The sequence below is a fragment of the Apium graveolens genome, chromosome 4, assembly GCF_009905375.1.
Source record: "Apium graveolens cultivar Ventura chromosome 4, ASM990537v1, whole genome shotgun sequence".
In the NCBI taxonomy this organism is placed as follows: Eukaryota; Viridiplantae; Streptophyta; class Magnoliopsida; order Apiales; family Apiaceae; genus Apium; species Apium graveolens.
The window spans coordinates 281,193,109-281,215,946 of NC_133650.1; the positions used below are offsets into that span (position 1 = coordinate 281,193,109).

Consider the following 22,838-nt stretch of genomic DNA (forward strand, 5'->3'; position numbering starts at 1 on the left):
TTTAGTTTTTGTAGTTTTATTATAAAATTTTAAAAATGTCACCGCCTTATATTTGTTTCACTCATTTCATATTCATTTCCAATTTGTTTCACTCACTTCACATTTATAAATTTTCTTAGCATATATATATATAGAGAGAGTATATGTATATGTATATATATTTTTATATATTTTATTAAATAATTTTTTATAAAAACAGTATTTAAAAAATTATAATAAGTTTAAAATAATCTATACTTTTATTGATCATTTTTTTATATTATAATATAATACACATTTTTAATTTGTCATTCATTTAAATTATAAATCAATTTTAATATGATTTGATATTAAAAATATGTGATATTATCAATATTTTTATATATTACGAATTATTAGACTATTTTTTATTTAAAAAATATAATAAAAATACAAATTATTGTTTTTAATTATTCCCCGCATCTCCGTGGAAATTCCCGTTCTGGCGGGGATCCGTAACGAAAAGAATTCCCGTTTAGGATTAAAGTTGTGTTCGGGGATGGGGGCGGGGATTATACTCCCCGACCTCGAAGTGACACAATGCACTCTACAAACAAATTTCAAATATTTTTGTTATAATGATATAGTTTTAATTTTTTTATTAACATGTAACTTACAATAAATATATAATCACAAAATTCTCGGGATAAGTTAAAATCGAACTCTACGATAAAAAAAATAAGATTTCACCACCTAAGTTATCTAATACCGCTTTAATAATATGTATGAAAAGAAAAATAAGTAAGACAATCCAGTAAAAAGTTAAAATACTTATTTATCGTATTCAAAAATTATTTATGTATAAATACATATTCGTTCGAGATAATATTTAAATATATATAAAGGCTCGTGACTCGCACTGACTTTTACGCTAGTTTATTGTATTAATTATATATGAACAAAAAATTTAGCTAAGGGTTTTGAGATGCTCTTAGTACAAATATAGGCATAAATAAAATTTATAGAGATTACATTAAAAAAATCATGTTCATTCTATAATTATAATCAACCCCTTATTACTGGCTATATTTTATAGCAATCTATAATAATAATATCATTCTATTATACTTTTTTATTGATATAAAATCAACCTTTGATAATGACAAAAATTGTTTTACAGATTTTACTACTAAATTTCTCGGGGTTTAAAAACCAAGTATCTGAACTCTAACGGGCCCAACTTACTCAGAAAAGCCCAATTGAAGCGCATGATTCGACTCCCCCAACCGGTTCAACCCATTTGGATCCAGCTGCCCCTGTACTTACAACTACATCTCTTTTATTAATCCAAATCACAAACCCTAATTCAGGGCTCTCACATCGTTCCTCAATTTCTCTGTACGTTCTCTTCCTCACTGTATGTATATCTTTCATTTTTTGTATGTATAATCCCATTATTTCAATTCTTTTCTTTCAACCCGATACCCGAATTAATTGACCCGATTTTCGGGTTTTACCCAGTTTCTCAATTTTTTGATTTCTCTTGCTTATGTATTATATCGTAATATCTGTATCCATTTATGTTTGCGTGTGTGTCTTTTACATGTTGCATGACTATCCTGTGTAGATAAAATTATGGTGCATTGTATATGTATGTCTGTGTAGGCTTGTTTTTAGGCTTGTTTTCGAGTGAAAACACGTGAGAATAATTGTTCTGCAAATTTTACGAGTGTAATAATCGTTTAAATTTCGTATGTGTTTTTATTTAGTAAAGTATTCCCCCTCTCCCCAGTATAGTTTTTCGAATATTACTTTAGCTCTGTAATTTCGTTCCGCAACATTTTAATATTTTGTGCATTACACTGATATGAGCTTTTTATACAGCTTTTATTTTTTTCCCAATTGAAATGAGTGTGTTTTATTTTCAGTGACTGCAAATAATGGAGAATGAGGCTGTTATTATCGATTCCAGTAGGTTAAAGTCGGTTGTGTGGAAAGATTTCGATAGAGTTAAATTTGGTGAAAATTGTGTTGCTATGTGTAAGCATTGTCAGAAGAGACTAAGTGGTTCGAGTACTAGTGGAACATCACATTTGCGGAATCATTTAGTTAGATGTCGAAGGAGGTTAAATCATGATGTACCTCAATTGGTTGGGACGAGAGGGAGAAAGAAAAAGGAAACAACTGTTGCTGTTGCTACAGTTTGTGTTGATCAACAGCAACAAGTAGGTCAGGTGGCTACTCTTGTACAACCTAAGATTGAATATGCTTTTACAAAAGATTGTTCAAGTAACTTGGTGAATGGGTATTTTGATCAAAAGCGTAGTCGTTTTGATCTTGCTCGTATGATTATAATGCATGGCTATCCTTTGCAAATTGTTGAGGATGTTGGGTTTAAGACGTTTGTTAGAAACCTTCAGCCTTTGTTTGAGTTTGTTACGTTTGATGGGGTTGAGGGTGATTGTATGCAGATATATCATAAGGAGAAACAGAAGGTGTCGGACTTGTTAGATAAATTACCTGGTAAGATTAGCTTAAGTGCTGATATGTGGACTGGAAAAGGAGAAGCCAAATATCTGTGTTTGACAGCACATTGCATTGATGATGAATGGAAGATCAGGAAGAAGATTTTAAATTTTTTATTGGTTGATCCTTCTCATACAGAAGACATGCTTTCAGATGTGATCATGATGAGTCTAATGGAATGGGATATTGATCGAAAATTGTTTTCAATGACATTTGATACTTGTTCAACCTATGATAACATCATTTGTAAGATTAGAGACAGACTCTCTCAGAGCAAGTTTCTTCTGTGTGATGGTCAACTGTTTCATGTAAGCTGTGCGGGTGATTTAATCAAGCATATGGCCCAGGATGCGTTGGAAGCAGTATCCGAAGTAACACATAAAATTCGTGAAAGCATTCGATATGTGAAAAGTTCACAAGCAATGCAAGAGAAGTTTAACGAGATGGCTCAACTAGTTGGAATTAATAGCCAAAAGTGCTTATTTCTTGATAATGCACTGCAGTGGAGTTCCACATATTTCATGATTGATATAGCTTTAGAGTTTAAGGATGCATTTTCTCTGTTGCCAGAACATGACCCTGTTTATACCATGTGCCCGTCTTTTGAAGAGTGGGACAGAGTTAGTCCTATTGCTAGCTATTTGAAGCTCCTTATTGAAGTTTCTAATATTTTTACTGGAAGCAATCATGTGACTGCAAATACACATTTCCCTGAAATCTGTGAAATTCATTTGCAATTGATTGGTTGGTGTCACAAGTCAGATGATTTTATTAGTTCTTTGGGAATGAAGATGAAGAGCAGATTTGACGAGTATTGGAAAAAATGCAGTCTGGCTTTGGCAATTGCATCTATCTTGGATCCTAGATTTAAGATGAAGTTGATAGAATATTACTATCCCAGAATCTATGGCAACAGCGCTCCAGATTGCATAGAGATTGTTTCCAACTGCATGAAGGCACTTCACCATGACCATTATATTAACTCCACATTAGCATCTGATGGTCAAAACAATGGTAGTGTGGATGGTGCCGGTAATGATACCCGTGATAGGCTGACTGGCTTTGACAGATTTGTCCATGAAACCTCACAAGGGGCAAACATAAAAACTGATTTAGACAAGTACTTGGAAGAGCCTCTATTTCCGCGTAGCATGGATTTTAATATTTTAAATTGGTGGAAAGTTCACACACCAAGGTATCCCATTCTCTCTATGATGGCGCAAAATATCTTGGGAATTCCCTTGTCAAAAGGTACATCAGATTCTGCGTTTAATGTTGGTGATCGAGTCCTTGATTCACATTGGAGTATCTTGAGGTCCAACACTGTGCAGGCGCTGATGTGTGCACAGGATTGGATGCAGAACAACTCGGAAGGTTAATAATTTTTCTTTTCTATTTTCTGAATCTCTTTACAATCAAAGACTAATGACTTGTATATGTTTGTAACAGATACTAAATCTTCCGCAAACACATCTCCTTTGGCCATATGCTATGACACAAGCTAGCAAGTTATCACTTGTCGGTACAGTTATATTAATTCTACCTTTTGGCTTTCTTCAGAGTCATTGAGTTTTGTCTATACAGTATACATATAGTAGGTAGTTGGGAACTAATTCTGTCCGGTTTTTAATATGTTTTGGTCCTTTTGGATAATCAATGTAGGTTTCTTTTTCATAAATTGTCTCAATGACAGTGGTGGTTTCAGGAATTTTGATGTTTGGCATTATTTGTGTCATAAAAATAAATTGCTAACATCGTAATGTTTTTAAACTATTAGTTTTCATTTGTGCATTGTCTTGGTTTTGTTACTTATGGTGAAGTTTCTATTTTAATTGTGGTTACATAGTAGTAACTTGTAACTACTAGTGATGACTTGGACACTAGTTGGAGAGCTAGTTGCACTTTCGGATTTGAAGTTGATTTTAGAGAACAAAAGAAAATGTATTTATGGCTCGTAAATAAGCAAATTATAAGATGGGCTTTGTAAGGCCCTCTTGTTGTGTGAGATTTATTGGACGTGACATAGACGTTAGTCACGTTACCCACTCGAGTGACTTTGGATCTCAACCAATATGTGGCTACTGTTGTGGAGTCTAGTTTAAGGTCCAGAATGACGTAGGCAATACATTTTGTAATGTAGTTGTAGTATCATTAACAACCGTGTAGGTGGATGTAAGCAATTGATGGGCAGAAGAAGATGAAGTGGAAGAGAAATTAATTTTCTCCCTTGATGTCACCTTAAATCGAGTGTCCTATTAACGCAGAACTTGTCCTACATCACCTAGTGTATAGATTCTTGATAAATTAAATCAATGGATTAAAATGGTGGAAATTTAAATAGAGACAGTGTGGTTGATATGGCAAGGAAATCATCAGTTACTGAATTGAGCATCGTTGCTTGTGTTTTAAGGTAAAGCATGAAGGTGAAGATATTGAAAATGCAGTGGTTATTGAGCATCGTTGCTTGTGGTTACGGAATATACTTCAGGGAAATTGATAATTTCGGTTTGGTTCGGTTTGGAGACCGACCGATACTCACCCCTGATTGTTTATAGAAGGAAATGATGAAGAAATATAATGGGGCCTAGTGTATCAGCGCCTGAACTGAAATTAGGTGCCTTTGAATGCCATATTTGTTGACAATCCATTAGTATGCCTGTCATTAACAAATTTTATGCGCCTAGTACATCAGTTGTTCAAAATGTATGTGACAGTCTGGAGGATCGAAGATTAATTATGACATTATTTTTTCTTGGAAGTAAGACACAACATTCAGGAGCTATTTATTAAACCTGAATGAAAATATCTGAATATTTCAAATTTTTAGACGATCAATAAATCTGACTCTGATTGAATGGTGGGAATTAATTTTTTGTCTAGGTCATTTAACCATAAATATAAATTTATTGGGTAATCTAACTTTTCAATTTTTCTCATCATAGTCCTACCGTTAAATTCTAAGTAAATCCTTTAATTTCTTATGACGTGACATCTTATAAAAAAATAAAAAATATGTAATTAATTTCAAAGAACATTCTCGAAATTTCGGAAAATCCAAGATAACTTTAAAAGTGATTCTAGTGTTCAAATCGAAACTTGAGTAATCAAATTGCTCTTTTTTTTTGCCTGCAAGGTTTGACTTAGTTGGTTAAAAAAAGAATAATTATCCTCCTAGTCACATGTTCGAATTTCACTGTGGAATATTTATGTTTATGTCTCCAGAACCGAGTATGTCGCTTAAGTGCGGTTTATCTTGATCAATTTGGGTAATTTTTGAATTTTGACTTGAATATTACTTTTGATTCGAATAGCTTTTTAGTGATTTTAATGATGTAGATTGGTAGATCGTGCCATTGTGTTCATATAATTTTTGTGATTTTTTGTGTTTCAAATAGCCTTGTCGGAAAATTCTTGTGTGGCCGGTGTTCTGCGTTTCTCCGCCATGATTTGATGTTATGTAGAAGTATAAATTAGCCTAATATACTTGTATGTTGTTGTTTATCTGTATGTACGACGTTAATTGAATTTTTGAGTCCATTTTAATGTATCGGAAAATTAGAGCTCACCGATTTTATTGGGTGTTGGCCAAAATTTAAAATTTTATCAAACGGAAATTGGGGTTTCCGATATTCCGTTGAGGATGTTTTTGGCTTTTCCGGCGAAGTTCCGTTAATTTCCGAAACTCAATTTTTAGTTTTAAAAACTGTTTTGACCCAAAAAAATTAATGGTATTGCTTAAAAGCTTAACGAAAAGACAGCGATTTCAAAATTTCAGAAGTTGAATTACTTAAAAATTTACATTTATAATTTAGGAACCTAGAAAAAAAAGTACGTATAATTCAGGGGACTTAAATTAATTTATCCATTGAGTGATATCATTTGATAAATTAAATCATCATAAATTATACATACAAGTTTAAGCGTTAATAAAATACACTTGTCAGATAAATTCGGCCACTTGTGTTGTATCTCTAATGGTGCTAATTCAAATTCACATTTAAGAACAATTAAGATACAATATTTTATTTTGGCAAAAAAAAATACAATATTTTATTTATTAAAATGCTTGTATTTATTTAGAAGATAATTCAGTTATAATTTACAATGACCAAATTTTAACATTAACACAACTTTAATAAACATGATTCCCAAGATTAAAGACAAAACTGGAGCCTAAAAGCGTGAATAGACAAACTTGGCAAAATCAACGGCGAAATGAAAAGTTAATATGAGGGGAAATATTGGCCCCGTCTGGGTTTTTTTAAAGGATCTTGTTTCCCTTCCCGCCATGACAATCATTTATCAGGAAATTTTTATTTAACACATTATTTTTATGTCGTTGGATTCTTGTCATCCAATTATTAGGATTTTTAAAAAAAGTAACTGTTATGCGCATAATATCCGTGAAAAGGATAAGTTCCATTTTATAACCAATGGCATGATATGGCATCTTATGCGCGGAAGAATTAAATTTATTTTTAAAATCCTGATCGTTGGACGTAAAGCAATGTGTTGGATAAAAATTCTCCGACACATGATTGTCTCTCAGGGAACAGGAACAGATTTAAAGTTGAAAAATGTCTTATAAGCGATATCAACCTCATAACTTATAATTTATTTATGTGTTTGGAGAATTTTACGTATAAGTTATTTAAAATATAAAAGATAACTAACCATCATTTAAAATTCTTAAAGAACAATTTCATATCTTTAAAATTTTATCAAATTAAATTTAGAAAAAAATAATATAATAGTGAAAAGGGTTTTTTTGAAATATTCTTCCAAAAATATTTTTTGCAAAAAATAATATTACTTTTTTTAAGAAAATCGATACAACTAGTTGCGTATCTCGTTAATTTTGGTTATACAATATTTTTGCAAATATTTTCAGAATATAGTAAAATCGCAAAAAAAAAGGTTAGTATTTTTGACTTAAAAATATTTCATATATTGTAAGAGTTTTAAGTTGGTACAATTTAAAAATTGAAAAAGTGCCATCAATGATTGTCTCAGTTTGTTAAAGATGGGATAATTATCCTCTTTGTCGTATGTTCGAATTCCACGGGAGGAAAATTTATGATTTTGGCTCCTGAGACAGAGTCGTCGCTTAAATGTTGTTTACCTTGGTTCACGTGTTTTGCTGGCTATTACGTGCACTAGATAAACACTGCGGGCTCACGCAATAACTTGCAAATCACATGAACCAATATAAACAATAATTAAGTGACATACTCTTCTCTCATGAAATTCGATCTATAATCAAAATAATAATATCCACTTTTTAACCGAGTGATCCAATTTTTATTGTGAATTTTTGTCAAAACGTCACGTAAACTCTCGTTCATCGTTTAAGGCCAATGAAGCCCATATATGAGGAAACAAACAGGCTTCGATTAATACAAGGCGAAAAAAATTATAATTTAAGGCCTCGCCTTTTGATTCTAGAAATTAAAATTTTCTTTTGGATCTTGGCAAGTTATTACAGAACAATACACATCCAAATTTTATAAATACAATAAAGAATATACTTACTAGTTTTGTGACACATGACCATTTTTTACAATTTTATAAAAGAAATATAATTTTATAATAATAGACATTTTTCAAATGCATATTAGATTTATTCGTTGTTAAAATACGTATTAAACTGTTTTTTTATTGTCATTTTTTTACCGAAATCATTTATATAGAATTCTACTTAGGAATCTAAGAAATAACGAATCTACAGAGGGAAATTTGTTAGGAGAACAAGCTAATGCAGTTTACAGAGAAAAGTTCGTGAGAAGATCAAGCTTACAAGTCAATGCGAAAGAAAGTGAAATGTCTGAAACTGACAAGAAAATGAATGTTTTGTAATGGGTTTTGCAATGCAAAAGAGGAAGTATTTTAGTAGTTTAAATGAATTGTCGTGAAAATTGGGAAGCTACTTGATACATTTTAACGAGTTTGGTGGGCAATTTAAAAATATTTAAGTAACGGAAAATATTTTTTAAAAATACATTACAATCTTATGCAACATTACGATCTTATATATAATATATAATACAATATTTATAAGCTTATATGTAAATTCGAGTTATTTGTTAAAAAAAACAACATTCCAAACATTTTGAGTAGCAGAAGAAAGTAAATCTATAGAATGGGCCGCTTAAGGCTTGGGCAGTTGGGCCCAATCAATACATTAATTGGGTCAAACACTTGAAACTACACTTTTCACATGTAGCAGTTATAAATTAAACTGAAATTAACCAAAGCTATTCTTGATCTAAGCAGCTTTATTTCATATCCTCAGTTCTTCAGGTATCTTCTCAATCTTACTCTTTGTTTGTGGATTTATTATTACATTATTATAGTACAATTCACTTAAACACTCATGTAATGCACACATCTGTTGCAATTTTCATGTGATAACTTGTTGATGTCAGTGTCTTTATATGTAATATTTCTTGATTTTATTATTATTTTCTTTCTTGTTTTTCATAGTCTGCAATTTAAGTGTGATAATTAGAAATTTTAATTTACAAACTGCTTGTTTGACTATGTCTGGTAGCTTAAAGTTATGATTTTTAATATGTTTGCAGCAAGATTTATGAGAATTTGTGTTAACTAGAGATGATCAAGCGTGGAAACAGATTTTCTAAGACATGGTATGGTTCTCCGAGCATTCGTGGTGCAGTTATAATTGCGTTGGTAGTTGTAGTCTTTTTAGTGTTGATGTTGTTTTTTCGTGAAGATGGTGGGGAAAGTGGTTCTTTGTCGGCTGTTACGATGGAGAAATGGAACAGATTTGATAATGTTGTTCAATTTCAACCCACGGTAGAGAGGAAAAATGGGACAGAGTTAATTTGGCAAATCCCCGATAGGCCTAAAGCAGTTTTGTTCTTGGCTCATGGGTGCAGTGGTAAAGCGGGGAATTTTTGGGATAGGACTTCTAGTTGTCCTGATTGTGTTGGTTTGCCCGAGGAAAGGTTGATTGTCCTTCATGCTCTTTCTCGGAAATTTGCTGTTTTGACAATCACAAGTTCTGGAAAATGCTGGTCGTTTGGGAACGAGAGGTTGGTTGTTGTAGGAGTTGTTAAGTGGTGGATTGAGAAGCAAAATCTCGAGAAGATTCCTCTTGTAGCTTTAGGGGCTTCTTCGGGTGGGTATTTTGTTTCTGCAATAGCTGCTGATTTGAGGTTTAATAGTATAACGCTAATGATTGCTGAAGGGGTGTTCAATCGGATGGATATTCCAAAAGACTATCCACCTACCCTTTTTGTGCACATGCCTAAAGATGAAGCTAGGAAGTTGAGGGTTGATGAAAATTTAGAAGTTCTTAAGGAGATGGGTGTTGATGTTGCAGAGATTAAATGCATGGAGTTCCCGTTGTCTCCTAATTTCCTGGCAGACAGGATTCCAAACCTTGATCTCACAACTTCCGTGCAGTTGTTTAAACTCTTCCAAGAGAGGGGCTTTATTGACAAGAATGGATTTATGAGGAATGATGGGCGTGCAACTCGTTGGAAAGCAGCTGCTAGTGAGCGAAAGATCCTGTTTCCAGATAAAAAATTAGTTAATCACATCCAGGAGGAACTGAATCTTGCCTTTGCATATCATGAAATGACTAGTTTGCAAAATGAGCAGATATTTTCTTGGTTTGAATCTCATATGAAGTGATCAACACTCCATGATGCCATATTGATATCTGTTTTTTAATCTGAAAGCATGTCTGGCTTAAGGATAAATGTGAATAATCATTTAGTTTAGCATATTGCCACCATAACACAAAGCAAATGGGACTGCTTCTAAAGTGGAAAATCGGGATTTTTTTTGTATTTATTACCATGTGTCTATCTTAATGTTTAGATAGAGTCTTGGTATGAGTGGACTAACTACTAGGGTTGAAGTTTCCTGGCTTATTTTAAGAGGATGTTCATGCTTGTAATCTTTATGATGAACTTTGGAGGAGCATTATGAAAATACTCTGAGGTGGAGACGACTGCAGCGTGCAGACAATAGCTAAGATGAGCTTTTTGACAACATGTAATTACCAGAAAGGAAGCCGCAATTGGAACTTTTCTCTTCTGCCTAGTCTAAGTGATTGAGCTTTGATGTGGGTTGGACTGCACTGGATTTTTTCATGTTTGACAAAAAAGAGAGTGGAGTATGTGTTCAGTATTGGATTTTTGTGGCTGTGGATCAAAATAACTGAGTGTAAGATCCTAACATTTTAAGCACATCAGATGAAATAACTTTGTTGATTATGGTTCTAAAAGTGAGCAGCTGTCTACCATTGTAGCTTGAGTGAGCAAATTGTGTCATGCCTAATGTATCATTAATCATTATATGGTTCGCTATATATATCCGAGTTTGAAGGGTTATTTTCCCAGATTTACAAACTTCTTTGTGTTTGAGTCGCTCCTTATTATAACTCTGTCGATTATGCTTCTAACAGTTAGAACAGTGAGCAGCAATTTACTAGAGTAGTTCGAGTGAGCAAATTGTCTCATGCCTAATGTATTGTTATATGGTTTAGCATATATGTTCATCTGAGTTTTTAAAGGGTATATTCCACTCTTTTTCATTTCACACTTCTTTGTGTTTGAGTCTCTCTTTACTATAACCTGATATCTTATGTTATATTCTAGTATCAGTTTCAATCTTAGAGCATGTTTGTCTTTTCTTCAGAATATGAATTAAATTTCAAATGAAGAAACGACAAGTGCTAGGAAATTCTTTTTAATTCAAGGTCTTTGTCCTGGTAATGCTCCATCTAAACGTGTATTATCTTTGTGACATGTTTCCGTTAATGGTATTTAACATGAGTTCCCTATAAAAGCTGAACTACCATGTTGAAATCTTTCATCCAGATTGGTGATTTCATTATATGCGAGCAATTATTCTTACAAACTAGTTTTTTTAGGTGAACACCATTTGTCTAAAACACTGAGGAGTTCTATTGGTAAAAATCATATTTGTTGGCATACGCTTGAATATTACCTACTAATGCTTAATTGGAACATGTGGTAGGGGCTATCACCATGAATATAAAAAGTTGTGGCATTCTGCATGCTTTGATATGGGTCTGTGGGATCATGTCTCATTGTTGGTTGTCACCTTTATAATTAGATTTTTACTCACTGATAATTGTGAATCCTGGAATTTAATTTATTTTTTGGATGCTGTATTTTTTTGCAAATTACTATAATTTTATAGCTAAAAATTACACAGTTTATTATATTATTAATGGATTAGACTGATTTTGTCTGTGTGCTAATGTTCATATATGGTTATATTACTACACCACCTGTTGACCTGAACTTGAGGAGTCATTATTCATATGAGGAACGTCATGGCAACCATAAATCCTCATTTAAAAAAATCATGTTTCTATTTATGCACCTTTTTTTAAATTCTTTTGCACTGCGTCATTGCCATGTAAGTTATGTGAATAAATTGAAATGACTTGTTACTCTAATTCGAGCATAAAAGAATTTTCTCCAGATGGTTTGCTGAAACTTATATATGGTATTTTATATTTTTAGCTGGTTTTCAGATGCAAAAGTATTTAATGCATATTAATGAAGCAGTGGAAATGAAATTGCACAATCTTGTAGGATTTATTCAAATCAATAGATCTTTAAGGGCCTTCTCAGGATAATTAATTTCAATCTATGGAGAAATATTTACTACCTCTGTGGTCTCTATCTACTTTTTTGTCATATCATGCCTATTGTCATTAATAGATATTTACGATTAAAAGTAAAACAAGCTTCGTCTAAACACTCATTGTGCAGCGACTTTGTTGTAGATGTGCCTACATTTGTTTATCATGTTCTGAAACTTTAGCTAATTGATGGATGATTTGTTTTTAAAACTATATCTTATGTGAGTTTTGCCGTGCCTGTTTTTGTATGTTACCTTCCCGCTAAGCCAAATTAGCAACTCTAATATTGATTATTCATTGTTGTGCTTCTTTACAATTCCATATTATGATTGGCAGGATATCATCATACAATGGTGCTAGTGGCTAAAAATTTGATTGCTTGTCGTGTTCTGAAGTTCTTATTTTTACAGCTCATGGGAGTTCAAACTTCAAATCAGTCCTTGCTGCTCAAACAAGTACCATGCTGTTTTTCAAATGGTGTTAATTCCCTTTCATATTAACTTTGGTGGTTGGGTATTCATTAGTAATTCCTAGTTGAAAATTTCAACTGCTCGTATAAATGCATAAATGCTATTGTGTTTTTAATGATTAGAATTTTCAATTGCAGGACCATATGTTGTTCTACTAGTAATTTCATTTCCCTTTTCTCTTTTGGTAACATAAAATCCAAGTTGAAGTTGATATAACATTTGCGGAGCATTTATGTTGTTTGTATATTATAGGAATAGTGTTTGATGTTTGCACTGCATTCCCAGATAAAACTATTATCTAAGTGATTTGTTTTTATTTTTGTGTTAAGTGGTCTCTTAACTAGAATTAGGATCTTGCACGAAAATGAAAATTGTGTGGAGCTGGTTACTTGTTTTAATACAATTCTTTTGCAGAAATTATAGATGCCGTATTACTATAGATAGACAGAAATTGGCTGAATGGTAAAGAATGATCTTCACATCGAGCCAACTGTGGTATTTAGGTAAATTCCCAAGCTTATATTTGATTATAATTGTTGTCATTCTAACCTCAAGATGCAAAAGCAAAACACTAGCACAGTTCTAGGCTCCTTAAGTTGCTTCTCAACAGTACTCATGTACTATACTATTAGATAGATTGAATATAGCAGTGGAGAAACTTAGAAACTTCGTAATGTAGATTTCCTACTAATCACAATATTTTGATCAAGTTCCTTATATTTCTTAAATTACCTACTTTGCTATGTTTTGAATTTACAGGAGCTGGGAATTTGCTACCTAAACTGTAAAGATCAGTGTATTATTTGATATTTATCATTCCAATTTATACATCCAAATAATGTCGTACGTAAAACTAAAAGCATCGATAGTAGGCGGCTCGTTAGTACAAGCAGAACATTACCCACATAGCGAAAAAAAGCAGCGATTATTTTGTAGGGTTTTATTTAACTCTAGCAGTTAAAATTTTAACCTATCTGTTACACTTGTGATCCCTTTGCTTCTTGGATGAGCTCTGATATATTCTTTGTAGAAGTCTGTTTTACAAGTAACTGTTCTTGTGTGCTTCTCTAAAGCACCTATAAGAGTTGGGTGAATGTCTTTTTTGGCGCTTGAACCTTATCAAATGGTTTAGAATATAAGTAAATTATCTAGAGTGGCATTGCTAAAATTGAATAGAATCACATGCTAGCTTAACTATAGTGACTAACTGACAGCCTTATCCTGATTTCCAACTGTTTAAGAACCATTTCACTAAATTTTAACCAGCTTTATTATGCTCTGTATTTATTAAGTCTCACATTATTACTTGTTCATATACTCATTGATTCACATTAACTTCTTTCAAGTGAAAATAGTGAAATTAAGCTCTTTTAAACTTTAGATACATCTTGCTTTCTGCTTTATTCCTCATGCATATGTACATGCAATCTTCTACAGCTGCTGTCTTAAATCATCAAGTTATATGAATCTTGAAGTTATGCAGACTGTTTAGAGTTGTATGAATCTTAAACTTTAGACTCATCAGCTATGCCTCATAAGGGGAAGCATTCGATAAGATGTTACTTTTTATGTTTATTTTCCTGGTGCATGGTGCTAAACCTCCTCTTGGAGTAACTCGGACTAATTTTACAAGTGAAGTCCAAACACATACTAATATTATCAATAAACTGAGAAGTGATCATACTATGATCATAACATCTAATAAAACATTCATAAAGTCTAGAAGTTAAACACACTACCAAATTAAATGCACCATAAAGTCGAACACAAAACTAAAAAATGATATGCGACAACAATCATATATGAACTAGGTTCTGGGCTTTAGCCGGCCCTCATTAGCCATCTTGAACACATGTGCCTGTGCTGATGCTGCCTTTTTAGACCTAAGTCCGGAGACAAAACGGTCTCTAACTTGCTCGGTTGTGAAAGGGAACCTCCTGATCACCATTGAGTTAAGCAAAGCACCTGTTCCTTCTCTGTAGAGCGCACCAATCCCATCGGTATGAGTGTTTGAAAGTGCTTGTTCCAGACTAACTTGTGACACTGCTGCTGGACCACCATTGCTGGTTAGGCCAAATGCTCCACCTAAAGTTGCCCCGTAGAAGCCAAACAGACCCCATAACAATGTTGGACGATTGAGCCAGTAGCTGCATCATTTTAAATCATAAGACATATTAGTAATGGCACATATACTGCATATGATATTCTTGCTCTGAAAAAGTTTGTAAATAGCTGTCGTTTTGACTTACTTGAATGGAAAGGGTGGTGAACTTGGACTGAATGAAAATGGAGGTGATGAGATACCAGGAATAGTAGGAGTGACGGGAAAGATTGGACTGCCTGGAGTACCTGGGTCTATAGGAGTTGATGGTGGGCTCATAATAGTGGGAGGGCTTCCATATGTTGGTGTTGAAGGGGTGCCTGGGTCTATGGTTGGACTAGCTGGAGGGCTTCCGTAGGTTGGTGTTGAAGGGGTTCCTGGGTCTATAGTTGGACTAGTTGGCGGGCTTCCATATGTTGGTGTTGAAGGGGTGTCTGGGTCTATAGTTGGGCTAGTTGGCGGGCTTCCGTAGGTTGGTATTGAAGGGGTACCTGGGTCTATAGTTGGACTAGCTGGCGGGCTTCCATACGTTGGTGTTGAAGGGGTGCCTGGGTCTATAGTTGGACTAGTTGGTGGGCTTCCGTAGGATGGTATTGAAGGGGTACCCGGGTCTATAGTTGGACTAGCTGGCGGGCTTCCATACGTTGGTGTTGAAGGGGTGCCTGGGTCTGTAGTGGGACTAGTTGGCGGGCTTCCATCTGTTGGTGTTGAAGGGGTGCCTGGGTCTAAAGACGGACTAGTAGGTGGGCTTATGGTGGTGGGCGGGGTTTCAAGTGTTGGTGTTGAAGGGGTGCCGGGGTCTATAGATGGACTAGTTGGCGGGCTTCCATATGTTGGTGTTGAAGGGGTGCCTGGGTCTGTAGTGGGACTAGTTGGCGGGCTTCCGTCTGTTGGTGTTGAAGGGGTGCCTGGGTCTAAAGACGGACTAGTAGGTGGGCTTATGGTGGTGGGAGGGGTTTCAAGTGTTGGTGTTGAAGGGGTGCCGGGGTCTATAGACGGACTAGTTGGTGGGATTATGGTGGTGGGTGGACTGCCTTCAGTTGGAGGTGCAGGGTCGTAGTGTCCTCCACTTGGTGGTGTTCCGCAGTTACTTGGTGGTGAGCTTTTGTGGCCATGTCTGGTATGGTGAGAACCTGAAATCACCAATATAAGTTTTAACCAAATAACCTATGTCATTGTAATATTTATCTCTAGAGTACATGCGTGTGCTTTTTTCTTTTAAGTAAGCTTTTGATCTAACAAGACACTTTATTTTACAGAACAATGTTTGTAGATATAGCAACATACAACTCAAAAACCTTATTTATATCATGTCTTTTGTATAAGGGTGTTGAGTGATTGAACATAGACAAAGCAGTTGTAAACTTCTGAAACTAGCATTTATCAAAAAACACTAGATAAGAAAATTGATACTAGTCACGATATACCTTTTGGGGGACTTCCGTCTGCATGTGGGTCTCCTGGAGGGTAATAGCTCTTTTGATCTTCGAAACTTGCAGCAGAGATTACAGGAATCACCAAGCTCTGAGAAATCAAGCCAGCAATCAAGGTGAAAATGAGCAGAGAACCCTGCTTGCTCTTCTCCTTCGCCATCTTTACGTGCTTGCTTTCAAGGAAGAAGGTAGAAAGAGTTGAGATAAAGATAGTAGTGCGGATGGGATAGTGGGTTTTGTATATAGGAGTGAAGCAAATATTGGCAGCTGAAGTTGTATATGGTTACTTGAATGTGCTGCAGACTGCATTTAAGGTACCATTTTTTACTCTATTTCTTTCATGAATACAATTGTAGTATTTTGTGTATTAATTAAGTGTCTCAAAAATTTTGTTAGACCTGGAAACCAGTGACAGAAGCCCTGTATGACTAGCTTATGTTAACGCTTAATAAAAAAGAAGCATGTATTTATTTCTGATATTTGAAAATAATGATTCCTATGTTTTTCTTTATTGAATCAAAGAAATATGGACCTTGGATTCTAGGTAAATTTTTGTTCCTATATAATACAGAAGTAGTGTGGACCAAGTTGTATCTAAGAACTCATTTGAACTCTTATAAGTTGGTGCATGTGCCCCTTATCGATGCATACATTGTGTTCTGTCTTTTCATATATTTATGATTTAATGGCAAACACCATTTATTCAAATGTTGGTCTGTATGCAAGATGATCGAAAATAGACTCCCAAACTTGTAGATGATAAAAAGATTTGAAGGAACAGCTTGGGTTGTTAAACTGCAGAGGTAGGGGCAATCTATTACTTGATTATTAATTGTGTAATGTTGGTTTTAGCTTGTAACAGATTAATGAGGGTGTCAGAGGAGTAGTTGGAAGTCTTGAAGATTTACAAGAAAGACTGGGAAGCCCACATTAAATTGTTGGAATGCAGGCAGTAAATGAGACTACAGCAACAGCAGTGCAGTGACGACTGTCGAGGACTTGAGCTTAATTCTTGTAAACCTGAATTTTGACTCTTGTTCTTCAGGTAATTAGGTGCTTGGGTTAAGATCGATGATCTGTTTTTACCTTGTAAAAGCAAGTCCACTACATAGTTATGTTTTGTTCCGTAGTGCTGTAGTAACTTGTAGTATGATACTAACTAAATTTACAAATTATCCATGAAAACTCACTTATCGTGCTCGGAGAGGCATAACGTTTATGGTTTTATAAAACACAGGATATCATTATCTAAATATTATATTTTGCAACCCCTACCTTTCATTTAATAACAAAACTATAAATTTATTTTTAAAAACACAGTTTGCAACCCCTAACTTTAGATATCAAATACAATATGCATCTTTTTAACCATTTTGTTGAAAATATTTATATTGTGGATGGTAAAAGGTAAAATTGAAATTCAGCAAAATATTTAAATAATAATTTTAATTTTTTTAAATTAAACTAAAATTTAGAATTTCAAATTATAAAAATGATATTAATGTCAATTATTTTATTACTCGGTATAATTTTTAAAATTTTAAAATATAGATATATTTAGAAACTTTATGATTATATATATAAACATATATTTTGCTTAATAAATATATTTTAAGTATTTAGCATTATGATTAATTTAGAGTATTACTAATAGAATAAATCTATAAATTTTTTCATGTAAAAAATGTATTAAAATAAATATTTTAATTAATTTGAAATTTTAGTTATTAATATTAACATCTCAATTTCAATTTTATAATATAAAGAGATGCATGTTGTAGTTGATATTGAAAGGTAAGGGTTGTAAACAGTATTTTGCAAAATAGGTATACTGTTTTGATCTTAAATGAAAGTGAAATTAACTCCTTAGTGTCAAGACTCAAGATGGGGCGGATCAACCCGTTCCTCTTTCGTCAAGGATAAATTTTTTTACCATTTCCGATAGAAGTTGATGTACAATAATCCCTCAAGCGAGTTGATAATTTTTTTCGTTTCCACAAAATGAAATCCAACATATTGGATGAGATTAATTTTTAATTTGGTAATGAATTGGACCCTTTACTAAAGAGTGAACTCTGACTTCTATAAATTATCATTCCAAACAAATAAAAATGGAGGGAAGTGAAACCGATTTCATGTCACAGTGAATAAACAAATTTGATAAATCTAAATATACTTACTTTGTTTGTTTGTTTGTTCTACTTCAGCGTCTAGTTAGTGAAGTTAGTTAGAATAAGGTTTTTTTTGAACCAAATGCCACCTTTTGGTACAAAGGTATATCAATATCATGGTTATATTTAAATGTTTTTATTTGATAGGAATGTTGACTTGTTGGTTGCATTGTACTTGTTTCAAAAATAACGTAATCTATATATTATAAATTGCTGGATAACCCTTTTCTAAGGTTTGATATTTATATTTTGGCTCGGATATAATTTTTAACTTTAGTTTGACCCAGTGGACTATGTATTTTTAGGTTCGGTATCTATATTAGATTTATAAAAGATCCATATATTTATTATGACCCATTTTAATTATATAAATTTTACAATACAATTATAAATATGAATTGTATTATTTATGGTAAGTTTTTAATACAAATTTGAAGTAAATTTTAAATTTTGACAAATCTATTTATAGAAATAATCTCATAAAATATATAATATAAAAATAACTTATGTAACGAAAGTATTATATAAATAACTTAATTTTTCAGAATTATATTATTCAATTTTAATTATAAATTTATTTATATATTTTATTAAATAATTTTTAAAATACCCGTGTGCAAAGCACATGCTATAAACTAGTATGTTAAATTGTTAATGGCATTGGACGGTCAAAGTAAATAAAATACTAATTACTAAGCAACTTAATTACCCTTTATATATTAAAAAATAACTTAATTAACCTTTATAACCTTTCAATTTCGATTAAAAATTTATTTTCCGTCTACGTTGTTGAATAAGGAGCATACGAAGGCCCATCACATCTAATCGGTAATATCACATCATCTGAACCTGTATCACGTTAAACTGTTCATGGCCGGATACGTGAATGTAAATTGATGATATATAAATCGAATTAAATGTTTGTCGAAGCCAAACTTGTAGTCCTTCAACCTTGAGTGCGGAAAACATCTTCACAGCCCTGAAAATTGAAAATTCATTGTTTTGGTTACAAACCAGCCATCTGACAGCTCCTTTAATGGAGAACTTAACCAAGCTTATGAAGCAAACAACAACATTTCTGTATTGAAGAAGAAGAAGAGTATATTACATTTACTTAGCTTGTAAGCTAAGCCTGTTCATTCTATTTATACATAATGGATAAGAAGAGAATTGTAACAAACTAATTGCCAGCTCATCTAAATAACATTCCTTCTAGAATATTGCAGCTCTATTGTGTTGACTTGCTATGCTGACTTTCTATATTAGTTACACCCACTCCAAGCTTGGACATGAGATGAACCAGAGAGGAAGAAGGGAGAGCTTTGGTGAAGAGATCAGCTGGTTGTTCCTTGGAAGCAATGTAGGCAGTAGAGATGACATCTTTCTGTAATTTCTCACGAACAATATGACAGTCAATTTCTATGTGTTTTGTGCGCTCATGAAATACTGGATTTGCAGCAATGTACATGGCTGATTTGTTATCACAGAAGAGTTGGACTGGTTTCAGATTACAAAAACCAAGTTCTTGAAAAAGAGTGAGTAACCATGTTATCTCACAGCAAACATCAGCTAAGGCACGGTATTCAGCCTCTGCAGAAGATCGTGACACAGTGTGTTGTTTCTTGGCTTTCCAGGATAACAAAGAAGATCCTAACACGACACAGTAGCCTGTAAGAGATTGACGAGAAAGAGGACAACCCCCCCCCCCAATCTGCATCAGCATAAGTAGTAAGAGATAAAGTGCTATGAGCAGATAACAGTATTCCCTGACCAAGAGTGTATTTAAGATACCGAACAACACGATAAGCCGCATCAAGATGACACTGTCGAGGAGAAGAGAGAAACTGAGACAGAATATGCACAGCGTAGGAGATATCCAGACGTGTTATGGTTAAGTAAATAAGACGCCCAACCAGACGACGATAAGGAACAGGATTAAAGAGAAATGGAGATGTAGAATTATTAAGTAGAGTGTGATTTTGTTCCATAGGAACAACTGCAATTCGAGCATTTTCAAAGCCAACATCACGAATGATATCATACGTGTACTTCCGTTGATTCAAGTAAATACCTTTATCAGACCTAGCAGCTTCGATGCCTAAAAAATATTTGATTGAACCTAAATCCTTGATTTTGAAATGACCAGCAAGATGAGTCTTTAGATGGGCAATTGTTGTCGTATTATTTCCAATGACCAAAATGTCATCAACATAGACTAGTACTGCCATAAAACTGGAAGATGTAGCCAGAATAAACAAGCTATGATCAGAACTAGCTTGAGTAAATCCATAAGCTATCACAACAGATCGAAATTTAGTAAACCATTCCCGTGGAGATTGTTTAAGACCAAAAAGTGACGTAATCAGTTTGCATACCAGAGGAACTTTAGATGTATAAGCAGCAAACTCTGTTGGCAAATTGTAGCCTTGAGGAATAGACATATAAACTTCCTCCTATAACTCACCATATAAAAATACATTTGTAACATCCATCTGGTAACAGACCAATTATGAATGGCTGCTAAAGATAATAACACTCGAAATGTTGACATTTTTGCAACTGGTGCAAACGTTTCAAAATAGTCTAGTCCTTCTGTTTGGGTAAAACCACGAGCTACCAAACGTGCCTTGTAACGCTCTACTGTACCATCTTGATTGAACTTTACTTTGTATAACCATTTGCAGCTAACAACTCTTTTTCCAGGAGGCAATGGCATGATTTTCCAAGTTTTATTTGCTTCCAGTGCTGCAAGTTCTGTAGCCATAGCTTCACACCACACAGAATGTTGACAGGCTGATTTATAAGAATTTGGCTCAGGCACATGAGTAATATTAGCAGCAAAAACCTGATATGCATGAGAAAATCTTGCTAACTGATGAGACAAGATAGTTGTGTTGACTTTAGAAACTACAGTGGAAGGAAGACCAACATAATCCTGAAATTTACTTGGAATGGATTTCACACGAGTACTTCGTCTAACAGGTATAGTTGGAGTAGGAATTACTGGAGAAATTTCAGTGGACTCCAAAGGAGCAGTAACAGATTCAGATTCCCTATTTTGCAGCTCTTCATTAGTAGTAGCATCATTTGTGATTGAATCAAATGAATTCAGTGTAGAAGATGCATAAAAAGGATCTTCAGGAAATGATATGTCAGGAGCAAACAAATGAGCAGGTGTAGATGAAACAGGAATAGAAGCAAATGGGTAGACATTTTCCTGAAACATAACATCTCTGGACACAAAAACCTTTCTGGAAGCAAGATCCATGACTTTATATGCTTTTTGAGCAAATGAATAACCTAGAAAAATGCATTTGTGAGCACGATTACTGAATTTATCCTTGTGTGGAAGCGTATTAGTAGCATAACACAGAGTACCAAATACTCTAATATGATCATACACAGGAGGTTTTGAGAACAAGATTTGGTAAGGAGTTAAACCCTTCAGACTAGCCACAGGGGTTCTATTTAGAAAATATGTGACTGTTAAAATACAATCTCCCCAGAAAGAAATTGGTAGATATGCCTGCAATCTCAAAGCTCTAGCTGTATTAAGAAGAGTCTTGTGCTTTCTCTCCACAACTCCATTTTGTTGTGGAGTGTAAGTACAACTCTTTTGCTGAATAATACCAAGTGAGGCTAAATAATTTCTGAAATCTGAATGTAAGAACTCTGTGCCATTATCAGTTCTAAGACATTTGATATGACAAGAGAACTGTTTTTGAATGTATGTGATATAATTTCTTAATAACAAAGAAACTTGACTTTTATCAGCAAAGAGAAACACCCATGTAGCTCTGGATAAGTCTTCAACTATAGTCAAAAAATAACTACAGTTTCCATGTGTCTTGTATTTGTAGGGACCCTAAACATCTACATGAATGAGTTCAAATAGACTAGAACTGCTAGTAATACTATCAGAAAAAGACAGTCTAGTTTGTTTAGCCAAATGACAGGTATCACATTCAGTAAACAGGACAGAGTGATTATACATTGTTGTTGGTAAAAATTTCATGGAAGACACAGATGGATATCCCAAACGGGCATGCCAAAGTTTTGAAATAGTTACATTTTGCACATTATTACATATAGACTGAACATGAGTAGTATGATCAGGCTGAGAATGAATTACATCAGGTAAAGACTCAGAACTATTGACAGGGTGATGTAGAAGATACAGTCCATCATGAAGCTCACCAATCTCTGTAATCTTCTTCAAAACATGGTCCTGAATATAGCATGCATCTTTAGTGAAAAAGACATTACAGGAATTTGTAGCAGTAAGCTTTGGGATTGACAGCAAGTTATAATTGAAACTTGGCACATAAAGCACATCAGTCAAGACAATATTATTATGTAGAGCTACAGTACCAATATGTGTAACAACAGTGTATTGACCATTAGGCAAATGCAACACAGAATTAGTTGTGTGCACATCTTGTAGTAAGTGAAAATGAGGAGTAATATGATCTGTGGCACCGGATTCTATAATCCACATATTAGATTTCAAAGTATGCTTACTGTTTGTAT

The 22,838-nt window shown here is 33.8% G+C and overlaps 3 protein-coding genes across 8 annotated transcripts; 2 read left to right on the forward strand and 1 right to left on the reverse strand.

The window, feature by feature from the left end:
- Positions 1-1,185: 1,185 nt before the first annotated feature.
- Positions 1,186-4,275, forward strand: LOC141721069 (zinc finger BED domain-containing protein RICESLEEPER 1-like). 2 transcript variants are annotated; one of them, XM_074523810.1, is made up of 3 exons: positions 1,186-1,375; positions 1,887-3,858; positions 3,934-4,275. In XM_074523810.1, exons 2-3 carry the CDS (start codon positions 1,899-1,901, stop codon positions 3,987-3,989), a joined length of 2,016 nt encoding a protein of 671 aa, XP_074379911.1. In that variant the 5' UTR covers positions 1,186-1,375; positions 1,887-1,898; the 3' UTR covers positions 3,990-4,275. The 2 variants fall into 2 exon arrangements, with proteins under 2 accessions (XP_074379911.1, XP_074379910.1); XM_074523809.1 differs by having other exon boundaries at positions 1,187-1,356.
- A 4,436-nt stretch (positions 4,276-8,711) lies between these two features.
- On the forward strand, positions 8,712-17,326 carry LOC141721071 (uncharacterized). Of its 5 annotated transcripts, none has more exons than XR_012574647.1 (5): positions 8,712-8,784; positions 9,066-10,680; positions 11,155-11,227; positions 12,470-16,451; positions 16,990-17,326. XR_012574647.1 is itself a non-coding variant. In XM_074523812.1 (2 exons), the coding sequence occupies exon 2, from the start codon at positions 9,097-9,099 to the stop codon at positions 10,141-10,143; it is 1,047 nt and encodes a 348-aa protein (XP_074379913.1). In that variant the 5' UTR covers positions 8,712-8,784; positions 9,066-9,096; the 3' UTR covers positions 10,144-10,871. The 5 variants fall into 5 exon arrangements, 1 of the variants encoding a protein (XP_074379913.1); XR_012574646.1 differs by lacking the exon at positions 11,155-11,227 and having other exon boundaries at positions 12,470-12,588; positions 13,018-16,451; XR_012574645.1 differs by lacking the exon at positions 11,155-11,227.
- Positions 14,260-16,297, reverse strand: LOC141721070 (uncharacterized). Its single transcript, XM_074523811.1, has 3 exons — positions 16,132-16,297; positions 14,853-15,837; positions 14,260-14,750 (listed from the first exon to the last, which is right to left on the reverse strand). The coding sequence occupies exons 1-3, from the start codon at positions 16,295-16,297 to the stop codon at positions 14,411-14,413; spliced, it is 1,491 nt and encodes a 496-aa protein (XP_074379912.1). The 3' UTR covers positions 14,260-14,410.
- Positions 17,327-22,838: the final 5,512 nt, after the last annotated feature.